Genomic DNA, 18,463 nt, shown 5'->3' with positions numbered 1-18,463 from the left:
CTGTTCACACGTGGGATATTTATTGCAGTTTCCTAAGACAAAACAATAATGTATTATCTACGTTTTAACGGCCTTTAAGGGACGCAGGATTGACGTGGATGGAGGCGAGGGTGCTAGCTGGCGATAGGGCCTTCTGGAGGCGTCTGGTGATGTCCTAATGCTCCTCTTAAAAGCAGATGAAAAAAAAAGTACAGTAGATATAAAAAAGATTATTACGTAATTTCTGTTTGGCTGGTTTAAGTGGTCACTTTACACACTGTGACCAGCCAATGGCAGGTCATGCCTTGTTAATGCCTAGACTTCCATATTCCCTTCTCAAAAATGTTTTCCCTCTCTGTTGAAATAAATTTAAATATGAATAACTCCCTAAGGAAATTCAGGTAATAATCCAGCCAGTCTGCAAGCATTTGGATATACTCAAACATTGTTGAAAACTGTTGATTGTTATTTTTGTTGAGAAATATTTTTTTACGCCTCATGTTTCAAGAAATATATTTTTTTATGCTTAATAAATACTAATTTTTATCATAGGAGCATAAATGAATACATTAAGGAATAACATCATTTTATTAGGCATTAAACTTAACCCCTTTAAATGTGTTATACATATGATTTTCCTAAGCATTAGTTTTTTTATTACACCATTTAAGGCAGCTCTAAAAGCACTGAGCTCTGTTTAAAGAAATGAGGCACTTCAGTCCTACGGGAAATTTTATATAAAAAGTGTTTTCTTCCGTGCGGTAAAAATTAGAGCATTAAATTATACGGCAAAGATTCTTGAAAATAGACGAAAAATATTTTTTTTTTTTCTTAAATGATGTCAATGGTTCATATGAATCAACCCATGATAAGAGAGTTGTAGGAGATTTCCAGTCTACTACGTCAACGAAACAATCGACAGAACTGACTGAGAAGAAGCGGAAGAGAACTTTAGACGCCACACGAGGGCTTTAAACTTACAAAATACAAGGATTTTAAACTTTACATATTACATATTTTATTAGAACGAAATATTCTTAATCAGCTAAGGTGCTGGTATGAGGGGATATTATATGTATATAATAACACAATAGTTTAAATAAAAGTTTAATAAAATAACATCACATATCACTCGTCACACGGGCTGTAAGAACTGTTTTATTTAGGTGTTTTTAAGTACTACATGTTTAGTATATTTTTTACATCATTAGAAAGTGAACTGTAAAAATTTATTGCTGTATACAAAAAACTGTTTCTTTTTCTGTTGGTCCTATCTTGTTCGCAAGTTAAATTATTTGATGCTCTTGTATTTATTTTATGTATGTTGTAGTTAAAATTAAATTTAATATTTGTCTTTATTTTATTCTTTTTCATCTAAAATATCATTTTCATTTTCACTTCCTCATTCTAAATGAACCTCACTATATTCGTGTTCCAAAACCGATCAACATATTATTTGTTAACAATTTACAACAGAGATTGAAAATATTTTGGAGAAAGATATATGAAATTCTAGGCATTTACAAAACTTATGATCTGTCGTCATAACGTTTGAAGAAACTCAAAATATTGTAATATTAATTATCACAAAGTGATTTCATTGACAATATTTTAATTTTTTTTTTTCTTCACAGGATTGACATCAATTTTAGGCATTTTTCAACTGAGCTAAAGCTAGTTAAATTATCCAAAATGGAAAATTTCAAATTAAATGCATCAAACAATTATTTTTACAAAAAAATAATTGATCTTTTAATATCACTTTATAAACTTGCTGTTACAATTACAGTTTTAAAATGTTCGCTTCTCACGTCAATCCCGCGTCCCTTGGTTCCGCCCAGAAAACGCGAAATATCTTCATAAACGGTCTTCCAGAATGGCAGGAGCCTGCAGGTATGAAGAAGGGGCAGCTTGAGTTAAGGGTCTCCTGAGGCATCCGCAGCACATGTCCAAGCCAAGTTCACCGCCGCACTCCAAAAACGCTCGTTACAGGAGGCTGTTGCGTCCATTCTCGGACTTCAATGTTAGTTATAAAATCAAACCACCTAATGTTAAATATTCTCCTCAGGCTCTTATTTTCAAAATTCAGAAGGCTGGGGGTTTATTTTAATGTTAATGTTTATGTAAGACAGATATAATAATATCATTGTCTGCAATGTCTAAATATGTTGTAAATCGTCAGCATTTGTTTCCTTAAAACTCAAACCGCCACAGTCAAAGAAGCAATCAAGTGTTGGACATTCCATTTTGTAAATTAACACTAGGTCAAAAGCACGCCAATATCTTTTCCCTTAAACTTTATAGCTCCTTCATTAAAGACGCGACAGATTATGATAATTTAAGCATTAATTCTTCTTGTAATTTATTAATAAACTGAGTCACAAATGTAAATACCAATGATTTACTTTCCAGATAAACGTTTTCATTACATAACTAATTTATACAGACCAATAGAACAAATTTCATAAACAGTACACACATTTTACCTATTTGGCTTGATCCACTCATCGATCCGTGCGCAACCCACCTCCACTACTCATTTCTTAATAGCAATTTTATATTGAGAGTACTTACTTATTGTCCTTATGGATAATGGAAGTAGATTGTACACTTTAACCGAGTAGTAGGCCAATCCTCTATGACCGAATGTTGTATTATTTTTTTAAAAAATTGCAGCATCGGGGTAGAGTATTTACTAACTTTTGTATTTGTAACGGAAGGTAGAGAATAATGTTTATGTGCGTATACTAACAGAGCTTTAACATAAAGTTGTTCTATAGATTTTACATTAAGATTTTCGAATAAACCGAGGGAGCTAATTCTGATAGGGACTGATAGGGAAGATAATTTTTATTAAAGATTTTAGTGCAATTATTATTTGTTTGATCAGTGTGTCATTTGTACATCCCCATTCAATTATTCCATATTCCAAAACTGTTAGAGTTATTGCGTAATATATTTTTACAAGTTCTTTTAGGCTAATTATATTTTATAGTTTGAAAAAAGTAAATTTGCTTTTTCAAATTATTTTTAATATATTCGATTTGATTAGTGCATCTTTAATTCCCATCTTTACAAATACCTTAATATTTAGTTGAATCTACTCTGTCCAACGATTTACAAATACATTTAAAATTTCAAATTTGGTTATTGTTATTACAGCTGTGAATAGTTAAGAAAAGATTTGGTTAAAATATAATTTTATGATTAATTTTAAATGTTATGTATTTTGTTTTCGAGTGATTTGGTGTTGGGTAATTTGAGTCTAACCATTTTTTTACTAAGTATAAGTCATTTTCAGCCTTTTCAAATACAATATTCCATGAGCTTCCTTGAGACAGTAGCATAGTGTCGTCAGCGTCAGCAGTATACATCTACTCCATAGATTTCATAATGTATTCTAAATTTAGTATACCCACGTACAAGCTATGCTGATGTGGGATTTTTGAAAAATAAATATAGTAATATATCAATAAAAATATGTTATAAAATGAATCGAAAAATTCAAAATAAAATATAAAAATACGTCAAATTTTAGAAGCAGTGGGGAGCGGTTTTTTTTCTATCGGCAATCTACAAAAAATGTTCATTAATTTGTACCTGTATATAAGTACACAATATATATGTATTATAAATCGCTGCCCTAGTTCTTGGATGTTCTATAAACCATTGTGCTCAACTCAAATAAGTAAAATCAGTAAGGGGAGATTGGCACTCAAAAAATTTTTAAAATACTATTTAATAACGGAAAAAATAATCATTTTTTAGTTACACGAATGCGTTATAAGATAATGAACATATTAACATTCATAATGCAATTTTTTTTAATGGTCTACTGAACATACAATTACTAGGGCAGTGAAATGGCTATTTTTTCTGTGATTCTGTAAAAAACCTTCTTAAACAACAATTATTATTGACTTCGCAATATACGTAGCTTTAATTTATGATATTGTTAAATAACACTTGTAGAAAAGTTGATTAAAAAATATCACAGTGACATTCAGGTGATATTTCCAGTATGATTTAAATGTCAACACTCAGCACTGGCCGATTCTGTTTTAAATGAATAATGTCTCAAACGGCCACTTCAAACGCCACATTTCCTCCGTGAAACATTAGTGAACTCAGAAGTCTTAAGTCGAGCTAGAACGAACAGAGAACTCTTAACCGCCATAAAAGTTCGTAAAATTTCATATCTGGGGCATATAATGCGTGGAGAAAAGTACCACTTGCTTTATTTAATTTTGAAAGGCAAGATTGACGGTCACAGAGGGGCTGGAAGAAGACAGATGTCCTGGCTGCGAAATATACTAGACTGGACTGGCTTCAGGACTGTGGAGCAGATTTTCCGGGCAGCACAGGACAGGGAGACTTTTGCCAGAGTGATTGCCAACGTTGGGGATACCTTACAGGGCACTAAGAGAAGAAGATCCTATCAAAGAAAAATAGTCCTTCGGAAGTAATGTTCGAAATACTAGTTTCCAAAGAGAGAATCTTAGAATTATATTTGTAATCTGCAAGCTTGTTTTAGTACTAAAAAACCACAAGACGTAAAGTAGAGTTTACTTTTTTGTATGGATTAATAAGCTGGGGTAATCGGTTAGTTTCATCGTTTTCTGAAAACGGGCTGGGTGCACTTTATAGATATATTTTTTTTACGAAGATATAAACGGCGGTGGTGATTTATAATAAATAACAATTATTTTACTTATTTTCCCATAAACATAGTTACTTTAAAACATTATAATCGAAAGTCAGATATAATGGTAAGATGTGCATAATCGCTTATTTAGATTATCCGCTCTTGCAATGCAGTGCTTGTGAGCGTGTTAAGGAAAGAAATGGAAAAAGGTTGTTGATTGTACATTTAATGAGCTCGTAAATTCCGTATCATAAGTACAGATTGCGTAATCAAATGAAATGGTTGGGAGATTATGACTGGAACAGTTAATTACTTCATTAATTCTCTTATATTAAATTCGGCTGCGGTGAAAATGGTTTCATGAGCTAATGATTTCATGAACTAGAAATCGTATCATGGACTGAAAACGGCTCGGTAGACTTATCTTTTTGTGTTTTCCATAATTTAATAGCGTTACATAAAATTAACAAATCTTTTCTTGAGATATGAATTATTACAAACGCTTATTTATTGATATCGTAACGTCCTTTGTGAGAAGTGAGAAAAATATCCTTTTTTTTTTAAATAAAAGAATGTTAACATTTAATGTATCAACAGATTTCAAAGTACTTCACAATAACAATTTCTCCGAATTTACAAATCACCAAATAAATTTTAATCATAGCTTTAATAAAGATACAGGAGTTAAAATCATACGTATAAATAACTAAGGGTTAAAAGTAAATAATATGGAAATATTTCCCTTTTTTTTTTCTCATTTAAGAAGGTAAACATGGACAGAAAATATAAAAGAAAAAATTACGAAACCCACTGAACCGCAAAACTGGCTTGTCAGCAGTTTTCCTTTACAATTACAAAAAGTTGAAGAAATTATATAAATTTAAAAGTTTTACAAAACATTATTAAGAACTAAAAGCATGCATATTTTTCAAACAATATATGTTTAAAAAAAAAAAAAAATTGTTGACTGTTAACATAAAATAATAATCAATATAAAGCCTTGTTATATATTAGCAATTGAATTATTTTTTTCTTAAAAGTTTTGCCAACATTTTTTTAAAGATCTGCTTAGGAATCTTACTGAAAATTTTAAAAGCTTAAAACCCACTTGTTCTCTAAATCATTTGAATAAATCCGTAGGATGTGATAACAAAATTAGATGTTTTAATTAAATTACAAATTTGAAAGCTTCAATTAAATTTATTTATCTATAGAATCTCTATGTAAAGCGCCCTTGAGGTATTATATTACGAAAATAGCGCTATATAAGTTATCCATAAAAATAATAATAATGATTTGGTATTATGTTATATGTTTTTTGTCCTGTGTAAGAGTATTGTCGCTGTGCTAAAGAAGTTTCATCATTTGTCGAGTAATGAGATTGCTATTAGATCTCCGAGTCTCGTCATGATGAGAAACTAATGGCTATGCGTCTCTGTCAGTACGAGTAACCACCACTGGTTTCAGGAAATATTGCTTTCTGATATCGAGCACTGAAATTCCTTGAATGGTGAATCAATCTGGTATCTCTAAGGCTTTTTCAGAATCTTATTATGTTATTTTATTTTATGAAATGTCTTACTGTGATAAATCTTTATTACATACCTAAATCTGCACACTTATGATAAAATGAAACTAGTGTTCAATAAACAGCCTCAATATTCATTTTTTTTTTTTTTAATACATTATAAAGAAAACAAAGTATTAAGATATATTTTGTCCCGATTAACTATTCAATAATAGTTTGTCATCGGGTGCTCAGACATTAGTTTTAATTAATAATCAAATAAGAAGAGTACAGACATAATACTGTATACGTATAAAATAATAAACATAAAAATAGTTTAAAGATTTTTTTTTAAAGTAAGAAAATAGAGTAAAATAATACAATTAAAATTAATAATTTACTTAAATATATTTTAAATATAAGAAAAAAAAAACAATAATAATAATAGACACATATATAAATAGTGTGTGCTCATAAATATAATCAAAACAAGATAAAAAATAAATTAAACAAAGTAAAGTAAATCGAGAATTTCAATTCATATCTACAGAAGAAAAAAAAAAAAAAATAATTAATAAGAAAATTAAAAGTACATATTAAAATTAAGATCTAAAAAATGTAAATGAAATAAGAAAGTAAGAAAGTAATAAAAAGTAATCTTATCAACATCTACACGATATTGGTATCCGTACAATAGTAAAAGTGAAGTGCTTCATAAAAGAAACAAACGGAAGAATTCAATAGTGAGTACAATTGCTATACAGTCCACTAATTCTTTCTGTTATCAGTGTACAAAGCCTGAAAGATATTGAGCTGACCAAACATTCCTTTTTGATCACATTATTATCGATGACTTTTGCGCTTTTGCTGCTGGGTTCAACTCTGTCTTGGAACAACTACCTCGGGCAATTGCACCGTATGTCATAACAAAATTTGCCTGTGAATAGTATAATAGAAGCATTTCAAGTCTTCGAGTCTTCGTATTTTCCTTACAAGTGGGATGAAAAAAGGGTATGAGAAGCAAACTTCGAAATCTCAATCGAAAGAGATCTGAGATATTTGCAAAATACTTTTAAAAAAGAATTGTTAGATTTCCAACTATGCTTTACCAACTCAATGAAGAATGCTAAGTTTGCGGTATCAAGAAGTATAATTGAAATCTATTTTTACAAAATTAAGAGACGGTTTTGAATTACGCTACTATTTAGGTTGGTAGGTTTTTATCTATAGTTTATTTTAGTATCAATAACTAATGTTCCGTTTTGGTTTAGTTGGTAGTTTGCTTTTTATACCCTCAAATGTATAATGCGCTCAGTTTTATATGAAATCGTTTCGAGACCTGTCAATTTTAATACCCAGGTTTTTTACAACAAAGATTTCAATGTATTTAAAATAATGTTAACATATTATATATTAATCCTTTTGATTATCAAAAATCCATTAATAAATGTAAATCTTGGAGATAGGTTAAAAAACTGTATTATGTATTATGTAATGTATTATGTATTATGTATTGTATTATGTATTATGTAACTTAGTAGACATTATAATAATAAATATGTACATCTCCCCCTTCCCCCTCCTTATCCTCTCTTCGGGCATTTTTGTCCTTATCCCGCCCAATTTACAGTAACTTAATGTTCTTAAAATTAATATTTAAAAAATCTTTGATTATTGAGTACTTGAAAATAACATTTTTAAATGTATAAATTGTGTGTATTTATTTGATATGTAATATATATTTTCTTTACTAACTTTGTATACTATGTGGAAATCTGTTATTAGTTCTGAGTTTATACACTATATCTGTTTGTTTACTAAAAATATGTATGTAGAACTGTTGATTTCCCTAATAAAATAAAATAAAATAAACCAATGTTGTAATTTTAGAAAATGCTTGATAACCACAATGATTATTTCATCTATGTAATATAATAGAATAATAATAGAAATTTTGTATGAAACCAGAAACATTAAAAAGGCGTAAATAAAAACACCAATAACACAACACAAAACATAAACGAATAACTATCTACGGGTGTTTTATCCCTTATCTGATGATATTAAAACGAAAGGCTGAGCTTTCTTCCCCAGACATAACATTGTGATCTTCTGCTCATAAAATGTTAGATCAAGGGTTATTTTTTCACGACTAGGAAGTAAATTAAATAAAACAGTTTTAATGAAGGATTTAAACATAACATAAAATTGAATTGATTTTCTCAAAATATTTCCACGGAGATTTAGAAGGTAATATGAAGGTTTGGGTATTACTTGGTATAATATGTCATAAGACAAAAAACAGTACTTCTATTACCAAAGACAGAAACAAACTACAGACAGAGACATTACAATATTCTGGCATTTAAACTTTATAATTGGTTAAGTATAGAGATATGTAAGTAAAATAAATAACAATGCGTTTAAAACTCTAGTCCATAAATGGATAGCTAAGAGGATTACAAGGGCAGATGAGGAATAAATATGTTCCATACGACAGAGTTTCATTAATATATATTGATCAAAAGTATTTTCTGTACGTTTTTTTTCAAATTAAACAAGACAGAACTAAAATTATATTTAAATCTATTTTAACAGAGAGGGAAAACATTTTTGAGAAGGGAATATGGAAGTCTAGGCATTTACAGGGCTTATGACCTGTCATTGGCTGGTTTAAGTGGCCACTTTACACACTCTATAACATTTTTTAAATTCTCCTAACTGTTGATTGTGAAGTCAAAGAGCAGAAACTTCATTAAAAAAGTAAGATTCACCCGACTGAATTATTTCAACCACATACTAGATAATGCCTGAAAAGATTTTTTTCTGGGACCAGTTGGTTTCTTCAATAATATTTTGAGTTTCTTAAAGTTAAGGAGTTAATAAGATTTACTTTTTTTTATTCATCTTTTCGTAAATAATGTTAATTGTACATTGGCAGGGTTATTGCCAAATGCCAATTTCTTCCAACCAACCAATAAAATAAGATGTTGCATTTTTCCTACCGTGGGTACCTATATTGTTCCGGCGCCAGAACAACGACTGAACCGACCGTGTGCACATGTGATTTATCATATTCTCACTGCGACCGCAAAAAGATATTTTGCCATCAATCAGTATTAAATCTACTGTGTGTATAATTCGTCAAGTGCCCCTCCTTCCTGGCAGCAAGGTTGGATCTGATCCTGACTGCCGCGACAGAAGTACCAGCAATAGAGGTGCCAGAACCCAGAATAAGGTAGGAATTACAATCATTGTATTTAGGGTTCTGTAGCAAAGTGAACAAAGGATCACGCATCCCGCGAATCAGCAATTTTCGAGCGTGCAACTGCTAACGGGCAAGTGGCGCGATCACTAGTTTTCCAGCAAGACAGTGAAGGAATACAGTGTTAATTCCAAATTGAGCACAAACCAAAACCGTTAGTAACCCATTTGTTGTTAAACTAAAAGCGAACCAAAAATGTGTAACTCCTTTGTTCTATGCAATATTGCTAAAGGGCTTCTCTTGTGAATTATTACTCTGAGATAAAATCAAAATTTTTATTCAAAGTAGCTTTGACTAGGGTTATTTACTCAGTTTTATGACAGTAAAAGTGATAAATACAAAGAAAAAATAAATGAAGGTAGTAGACATAGTAAAAACAAAGTTGTAAAAAAGTTAAGTACATATTAAAACATAGTAAACATAGTAAAAAACATATTTAAACAACAAGTAAAATATGGACTAACAACTACAAACATAGTAGGAAACATAGTAAAATATATATGGCGGCCTTCGTAGTGTGGTGGTCAAGACGCTTAACTCACGCACGGAAGGTTCCGGGTTCGATTCCCGTTCGATATAATGTATTTTTAATAAACATACTATAACATGTATTTAAAACAAAAAACAAAGTGAAAGACAGTATATGAAAAATACATATTTATATATGGTAAAAAACATATTTAAAAAACACGGTAAAAAAAAATTAAAACAAAGGAAAAAGTAATGAGGATCATTTAAAATTTTATCAACCAAAAAAATGTATATTCACAATTTAAATTAGAACAAACGTTGGCCATTATCAACCCCTCAGACTCCCTGCGACCAATTTCACTGATGAAAGTAGTCAGTATCTTCCTTAGCTTGCGGCTCTTACAGCATTTTCATGGTTCTGACATTATATTATGTGGCCTTTGTCCTAAGTAGGAGTATTGTCTACGCTATTACCTATTATTACGCTATTACCTAAGTATTGTTAAATTATTGTTTAAAAGTTTTCATTTCGCTTTTGCCGTGTTATTTAGGTTGCAAAAATTCTTACCCATTAATACTAAATGCACCCTTGTACAAGCATTACTACTGGCATTCTAGATTACGCTGATGTTTTTATGACTGATTTAAGCTGTGAGCAACTAGATAAACTTGAAAGACTTCAGAATACATGCATAAGGTACATTTTTGGTCTTAGGAAATATGACCACATATCTGATTATCGTAGGCAACTGAAATGGCTCAAAAACAGACAGCGGAGAGACTATCACTCCCTCTCACTTCTGTTCAATGTACTTCATAGTCCTAACGCTCCTATATACGTGCGTGAAAAATGCCAACGCTTATCAGTTCATGGTTTACCTCTTCGTTCTAATTCTCAAGGCACTCTCTTAATACCCATCTACAATTCCTCTTTCTTCTCTAACTCATATAGTGTCCACGCGGCTCGACTGTGGAATCATCTCCGATCAAAGATGTTACTACATTATCTCTGTTTAAATCAGGGCTGAAGAAATATCTCCTTTCTCTTCCTTAATCTCTCCTCCTTTCCTCTTTCCTCTTTTTTCCTTTTTCCCGTTGAGTAATAAATTTGATTTAAGGTAATTTATACACAAATTCTTTTATTTCTATTTTTATATATGTTTAGCTTTTTAATTTTTTTTTTCTATTGAATATGTTCTGTAACTTGAATTATAAAAAAAAACTTTTATTTTATTGGTTGGTTGGAAGAAATTACCATTTGGCAATAAGCCCGCCAATGTACAAATAACATTATGTACAAAAAGTTAAATAAATAAATAAATATTTCGAAACCGTGTAAAAATAAGTTATTTTTATCAGAATTTCACATAGTGTAGAGCAGCTTAAGAATACGGCTTTACTTCCAAAGTATTACCCGAAAAAGACCATTGCCGATTCCGTTATGATGAGCAAAACGGTTTAGTCGATCAGGGGAGGTTATAAGTTTCGAAAATACTTTGGGAATCACTTTTGAAAAGGTAGACATATGGCGCGAGCCCCCGCACGTTATTATAATGCCATCATATAACTTTATGCTCGCAATTTAAAGGGTAAAGGATAACGCATTATGGAAATAAAGAAAATCTCTGTATAAACATTCACTTCGCACAATAGTGATTGGAATAACAAATTTATTTTAAATAACTAATTATCTAACTTGCAAGTTGCAATTAAATAACGTTTTACCACATGTAAATGAAACAATTTTTATGGCCAGTTTATTTCTTTAGAAGACAGAAAATTATTCAGAAGTAAATCATAAAATACTAACTTACAATCAACATGGCTTTCAGGAAAAAAAAAACCCGAAGAGCCCTAGTAAATTTAATAAATTTTATTCAAACCAACATGGATACTGGGATCCCAATCACGGGAGTAATCTTAAATTTTAAAAAACCTTTCGATACGGTTCACGTTAAGACCGTGATAAAAAAATTAAGCGGCATAGGAGTAAAATTTCAAGAAAGTAAACTATTAAAATCATACTTAGCAAATCGGAAGCAGTATACATATGTAAATGAAAAAAAAAGCCTTTTGCCAACAGTAAATTTTGGAGTACCACAAGGATCTATTTTGGGTCCAATATTATATATATTTTATACATTGATGATTTGTCGCTGTACAATTTCAAGGGAAAAAAATATTATGTATGCCGACGAAATTGGACTATTCTATAAAAATCAAACAGACGTATTAACAAACAATGACATAAACAAAGACCTGACTATGTTGACTAAATGAACAAACACTGAACTGAAACACATTTTTGTATTGGGTGTTAACATACGAGTCAGTTGCTAGAATGAACCTTCCCGAAACTTCTAGATGTAGGTTCTGCGGTGCAGATGAGGAAACAACTATCCACATTATATGTGAATGTGATGCTTTACATCGTGAAAGGAGCCTCATCCTAGGGGGACCACTAGTCAAACCTGAGGATATTAGAGAGCTCGCCCTCTACCTAATAGCTCGATACTTTACGGATCTGGGCTTGGGGGGGGAGATTTAGCAAAATGTAAACTCTCGCCTTCCACACAGTAGCCAGGCTCTTTAGAGACCTGGACATAGAGGGCGAGAACTATTTACGGGGACTCGTCACAATAGATCTTCCAAATTATTTCAACAGAGAGGGAAAACATCTTTGAGAAGGGAATATGGAAGTCTAGGCATTTACAGGGCTAATGACCTGTCATTGGCTGGTTTAAGTGGCCACTTTACACACTAGGTAACATTCACCATTCTGACCATATTCGAACATCTTTATTCCTTCAATTCTTTAATCTGTTGATGTTTGTGAAGTCAAAGAGCTGAAACCTTTATTTATGCGGGTGAGATTCATCTAATTGAATTATTTCACCTACATACTAGGCAACGCCTAAAAATCTTATTTTTTCAATTTCTATACTTCTTCATGGACCACGTGGATTTATCAACAATATTTTGAGTTTGGCAAAATTTTTGTAGACAAGGACTGGATTCAACTCCCCGGGGAGCTGTTTATATTAACATATTACAACAAAGATGAAGAACATTTAAGATAAGGTAATATAAAAGTCTAGGCATCTACAGGGCTTATGACCTGTCAATGGCTGGCGGCAAATGTCAGCGCCCTTGGGGTGATTTTCACAAAAACGGCGCTTTATACATTATCCAAATATATACATTAAGAGGCCACTTTACACACTGTGTAACATTCACTTAACTTAACACTTAACCAGCCAATGACAGGTCATAAGCCCTGTAAATGCCTAGACTTCCCTATATTCCCTTCTCAAAGATGTTTTCCCTCTCTGTTGAAATAAATTTGAATATGCACAACTCCCTAGGGAGAAAATCCAGCCAGTCTGCAAGCATTTGGACATAATCAAACATTGTACAATAGATCTTCACCGGTTGCGGTGACGTCAGGAGCTTAAATAGCACTAACCCCCACCTCTAAGAATTAGAATAAGAATAACAGAAGTTGTGTCTGACTTTTCCTTATACCTTAATATCCTTTAATTATGTTTATTTTATTATAATATCAAGTTGGTCAGCTATATTATGAAAATCTCTCTCCTCCACCCCTCCACTCTATTTCCTCATCACTTAACCTTCTTAAGAGCTCTTTTTTTTTTCTCATGTCTTATATAATATATTATTTTTCTCTTTACTGTATAACCTGTTTTCTCATTATACTTGTGAAAAACTTTAACTGGATGTACGTACTATTTTTTATATTTTGTATTCTTATATAACAACTGTTGTTTCTCCTTAATAAATAAAAATAAAAACAAAAAAATAAAAAAATAAAATTTTAAAAAAAATAATAAAAATAAAAATAAAAATAAAAATAAAAACAAAAATAAAAATAAAAATAAAATACAAATATATTTACGTTTTCCATCCTGGATTATGGCACTAGAGCAGTGATACGCAAAATAAATATTTACAATAAAGAAATATCAGGTTTTTTTTACATTTTTAAAGTAATAAAGGTCTATGAAATACTTAACAGTAGAATTATTGGTAGTTATTAGTAGTAAAAAAAATATTCTTTAATTTGTAATTTTGAATTCTCACAAAACCAGTCATTCCATTGGTTGGCCACGCCCCTTATACGTCACGATTCATGTTTATTTGTTCTTGACCATTCAAATTTGTGTAGGACATTATCGACACGAATCTTGACGTCACAACCATCTAGGCCAAACATGTTGCGTTTTTCTAGCGACATACTTTTTTTTTAAATTTGTGTATAAAAACATTTCTCCACAATAACCATATTGATTTTAAAAATACAGTTAATTATTCTTAACCCATTTCATATATTTTTATCGGCATTCGTAGTATGCGATATTTCCCTATAGGCGCGTATTAATAGTTTTGCTTTTTTGATCAATTGTTTATTATGGATTTTTATTTTTTTTATTTTCTTCGTTATAAATATTTATTTAAATATGATAAATACAATAATTGATATCAAAGTTCGGTTGTGTTCAATCTTTACACGAGTATATGCTCAAAACGAGCAAAAGCAAAGCATTTCCGGGTTCAGCTCGTATTATATAAAAACTGAATAAATTCTTGAAATCAACAAAATATGCAGTAAATCCGTTACCAAAACTGTTAAATTATCATAATTGAATTTGTCCATCACGAACACACTTATTTTGACGTTTTTAAAAATAGTAATGAATATTTTTCTCAGAATAAAATATAAGCTATTTAACGAGAAATCCCTATTTAGCCATGTTTTCTATTATTAGCATCCACACGCTAAACTATCGTTAACTGCCAACATTCTGAGTGCTATAACTCTGATTAGTTTGCCTATTTTGATATTAAAATAATAATTTAATTAATTTATAACAACGATAAATCTTGTGTTACCATTACAGAACTATTCCATTGTCTTAACATTTCAATTTAATCCTCTTAGTAAGGGATAGTAAGCCTCACAATAGGTAATATGAAAATATAATATTCTTGATGGTAGAATTCATAATTTAGATTTAGCGTTGTTATAACCATTTTAGTCTTATTAAAATTTTACATACGAAGAGACACTCAATTTATCAACGTCTAAATGTCTTTATGTTAAGCATTGACATATTAATACATAGACATTCCTTAAACCCTAAAAAATTATGCCAGTTAACTCATGCTCATGCAATCCCAACGCGTATTTAGTCGTTCTTACAATCCAATTTTTTGAAAATAATAGATACATTACAAACTAAAATGCAAGACCTACGTATTATAAAAAAATACATTAATAGACTTTTGTCAAAGTGGTAGGTGAATCCTGCTTCAGAAAACCCCTTTGGATACATGGAACAGATCATCATCCAGAGCAATGTTGTTCAGCATAGCGGTAGCCCTTCCAACAAGCGTAACCACCGGCGGGTTGGTCCTGTATATTGGAATATGAAACAATCTATTCTGACGCTGGCTTAGGTAATTATCAGGAACAAACACACCAATGCTCATCATAATCTCAGAATTTTCGATCACACCGCGCAACAATCGATAAAAATGTGAAGTTAAATACACATTCCTTCTAGTTTCTAAGCTGTTGTAGCCAAACATACCCTGGAGAAACTCGGTCGGATAGAGCTGAGGATAATATCGGCATTCTCTCTCATGTATAAATATCTCAGAAACTTCTTATGGATTTTCTCTATCAAAAGAGAGTTTTTCGACCGCCAGCTAGGCGTGACGTTTAGAATCGAAACAAAAACTACTTGTGTCATGAAAACGTGTAAAAATCCTTTCGGATAAATGTTGTAAAAAGGATTGTGTTACTTTTCAACGGTAATTATTTGTTAATAAGTTATTAACAAAGCGTAAACAATTAATATTCAAATATAAATATTATTTTTTGTAAACGTCAAACTACGCCTGGCGGCGCAATTGATAACTCTTCTTAATTGCAGTAGTGCACTAATAGAATTACGTTTTTGAAAATATAATAAACTTGAGTTAATATTGTCTTTTCTTTCCTAAAAAAACAGTAAAAATAAATAAATAGGTAGAAATTATGATATAATAGGAAATTTAAAGAAAGAACCTGATTGGGATCCACCAAAAACGAATGTTGATTGTTAACTTTAAAATACAAATATTTTTATGTACCAAAAGTGAGAATCCTTTAATTTTTAGTAACATATGCATGCTAGTTATAAATAAACAGAACTTAATAATCGTAGGTACGTTCTCGTGTCACTACTTTTTTATAATATTTTACTTTATAGGGAATGTGTCTATGTGTTATATGTTATATGTCAATGATGTTTAGTAATTTAAATACATATTTTTTGGATTCACAAGGTTTTTTTAGCATTTTTATAAAATGATGTTTTATTTTTAAATAGTAGAAATAACTTGCAAAATAATACTTAATCCAAAGTTTTTTATATTTTTAACTTTTTCAAGCAATTTATCATTACTTCAAAATATCGGCTTCTATAAATTGCAGAGACTCGCAAATGACTAATCTTACTACCTAACAAAGGCTGAGCATTTGCTACCAACAAAATCTCTCCAAGCCTCTTCGCGTTGAAAATAAATAACAGGTATAAATCGTACATAAAAAGTGTACTGCGTTCTTTTTTCCCACATCCACTCATAAGAGTAGAATGTGGACATTACCAGTCGCCTTCAGGCGACCGCCAGCCATCACTCTTGCCTTCCATCGAGTCAATTCCTTGTTCCTAATTTCAACCTGTTGTATTCGAATACAACAGAATACAACAGAAGAATCGTCATCGACGGCGTTCCATGATTGCGGAAACCCGCACGTGTAGAGAAGAGGTAATTTTGGGTAAGGCTCTCATGAGGCATCCACAGCACACGTCAAAGCCAGAATTTTAATACTACTACTAATATACGAGTACGTTGGCACTATATATTTACTTTTTTTTTTCTTAAACCGAAATTAAAGATTTTTTTAAAACTTACCCATCTTAGGTAGAAATGCCACGTCCAAATCTGTCAGACTGACATTTTTCCTCTTCATATACTTGTACAATCCTTCTCTAAAATCCTCCGTCACTCCGTTCGCGTTTTCACTATAAATTTCCCCGCTACACTGCTCTTTCAAAAAAACCACAACTCTCGAGGCGACACTGCGCGCAACGGACCAATCAGAGGGCTTTATTTTTGACACGTCATCCGGCTCGGCCCCGCCATTGGCTAGCACCAGCAGGGCGAGCAGTGGCGTAGTCAGATTTATGGTGCGGGGTCCGGCCATATGGAAGTTGATTAGAGACACGTCATATCGGGTTTCTTTTCTCAAAAGTCATCTGAAAGAAAAAAAATATTATGTTAAAATTAATAAATAATACATAGAGCGTTCTAAATTTAAATAAAAAGTTCATTTACAGTTTTTGGAATTTTAAATTTTGTATAAAAAGGCCTTATATCAAATTATCAAACTTAAGACAGGCGCCGTAATGCAGTGAAACTAACGTCGCGGGTTCAATTTTGACTTAGACATCTTTGATTTCGACTTGCTAATCGCAAGAAAAAATCCAAGAAATATATTTTTCTCAATTGGTCTGGATATTGTGGAGTATTTTTCATATTTTCCTTTCATATTCTCTTTTTCTCACCAGCTGACAAGCCTGTAAAATAAGAGTTTAAGAATTGATTTCTTTTACAAAAATGAAAAAAGACTTTGGTCTTTTGTGACTTTTTTAACACAAAATAAATAGGTAGTAAATTCACCATGGAAAATAACTGAGTAATACATTAATTATAATTCGATCTGTAAGAAATTTACTTTTTGATACTGAAAGCTCCTACTATTTCCAAGCCACTGTCAGATAGATCCACTCACCCCTGTTCAAGCATTGTCTACATATTATAAGAGATCTCCTTTCCTGTATAATTTGTTTATTTTTATTCATTTTAACTATTGATATTTTCAAGAACATATTTCATTATTTATTAATATTCTAGTTATTTCTATATTGTTTACAAAGCTAAAACACTTTTTTTTTGTTTTTATTGTTTTTAGGTGTTAACATAACATAATTTCCTTTTTTTTTAAAGCACCAAAAGTAAAACAAAATGGTAAAGGTCTATTTAAAATTATTTCAACAGAGAAGGAAAACATTTTTGAGAAGGGAATATGGAAGTCTAGGCATTTACAGGGCTTATGACCTGTCATTGGCTGGTTTAAGTGGCCACTTTACACACTGTGTAACATTCACTATTCTGCCCATATTTGAACACCCACATTTCCTCAACGTTTCCATCTGTTGACTTTTGTAAAGTAAAAGAGCTGAAACCTTTATCACGTGGGTGAGATTCATCCGGCTGAACCAAATCACCTACTAGGCAACGCCTAGGCCACTTAAACCAGCCAACGATAGGTCATAAGCCCTGTAAATGCCTAGACTTCTATATTCCCTTCTAAAAAATGGTTTCCTTCTCTGTTGAAATAAATTTAAATATGAATAACTCCCTAGATAGGAAATCCTGCCAGTCTGCAAGCATTTGCACATACTCAAACATGGTAAAGGTCGTTTGAAGTAAAATTTCGTTTGAAAAAAAAATGTTCTACAAGATA

At 31.3% G+C, this 18,463-nt stretch overlaps 1 protein-coding gene across 1 annotated transcript in view; it reads right to left on the bottom strand.

Annotated features, from left to right (window-relative positions):
• Nucleotides 1-17,187, bottom strand: part of LOC148272379 (uncharacterized) — a gene marked incomplete at its 3' end in the record, with an annotated part of 131,328 nt that extends 114,141 nt beyond the window's left edge. Inside the window, exon 1 of the mRNA XM_088240121.1 lies at nucleotides 16,849-17,187. Coding sequence (XP_088096247.1) covers nucleotides 16,849-17,140 — 292 coding nt within the window. The remainder of the gene's footprint in view (nucleotides 1-16,848) is intronic.
• Between the last annotated feature and the right edge of the window lie 1,276 nt (nucleotides 17,188-18,463).

Source organism: Micrasema longulum, unplaced genomic scaffold, assembly GCF_059751315.1.
Source record: "Micrasema longulum isolate JH-2025_06_02 unplaced genomic scaffold, ASM5975131v1 h1tg002350l, whole genome shotgun sequence".
NCBI classification, from domain to species: Eukaryota; Metazoa; Arthropoda; class Insecta; order Trichoptera; family Brachycentridae; genus Micrasema; species Micrasema longulum.
Note: the sequence above shows the minus strand (reverse complement) of the source record. Positions and strands in the feature narration are given on the sequence as shown.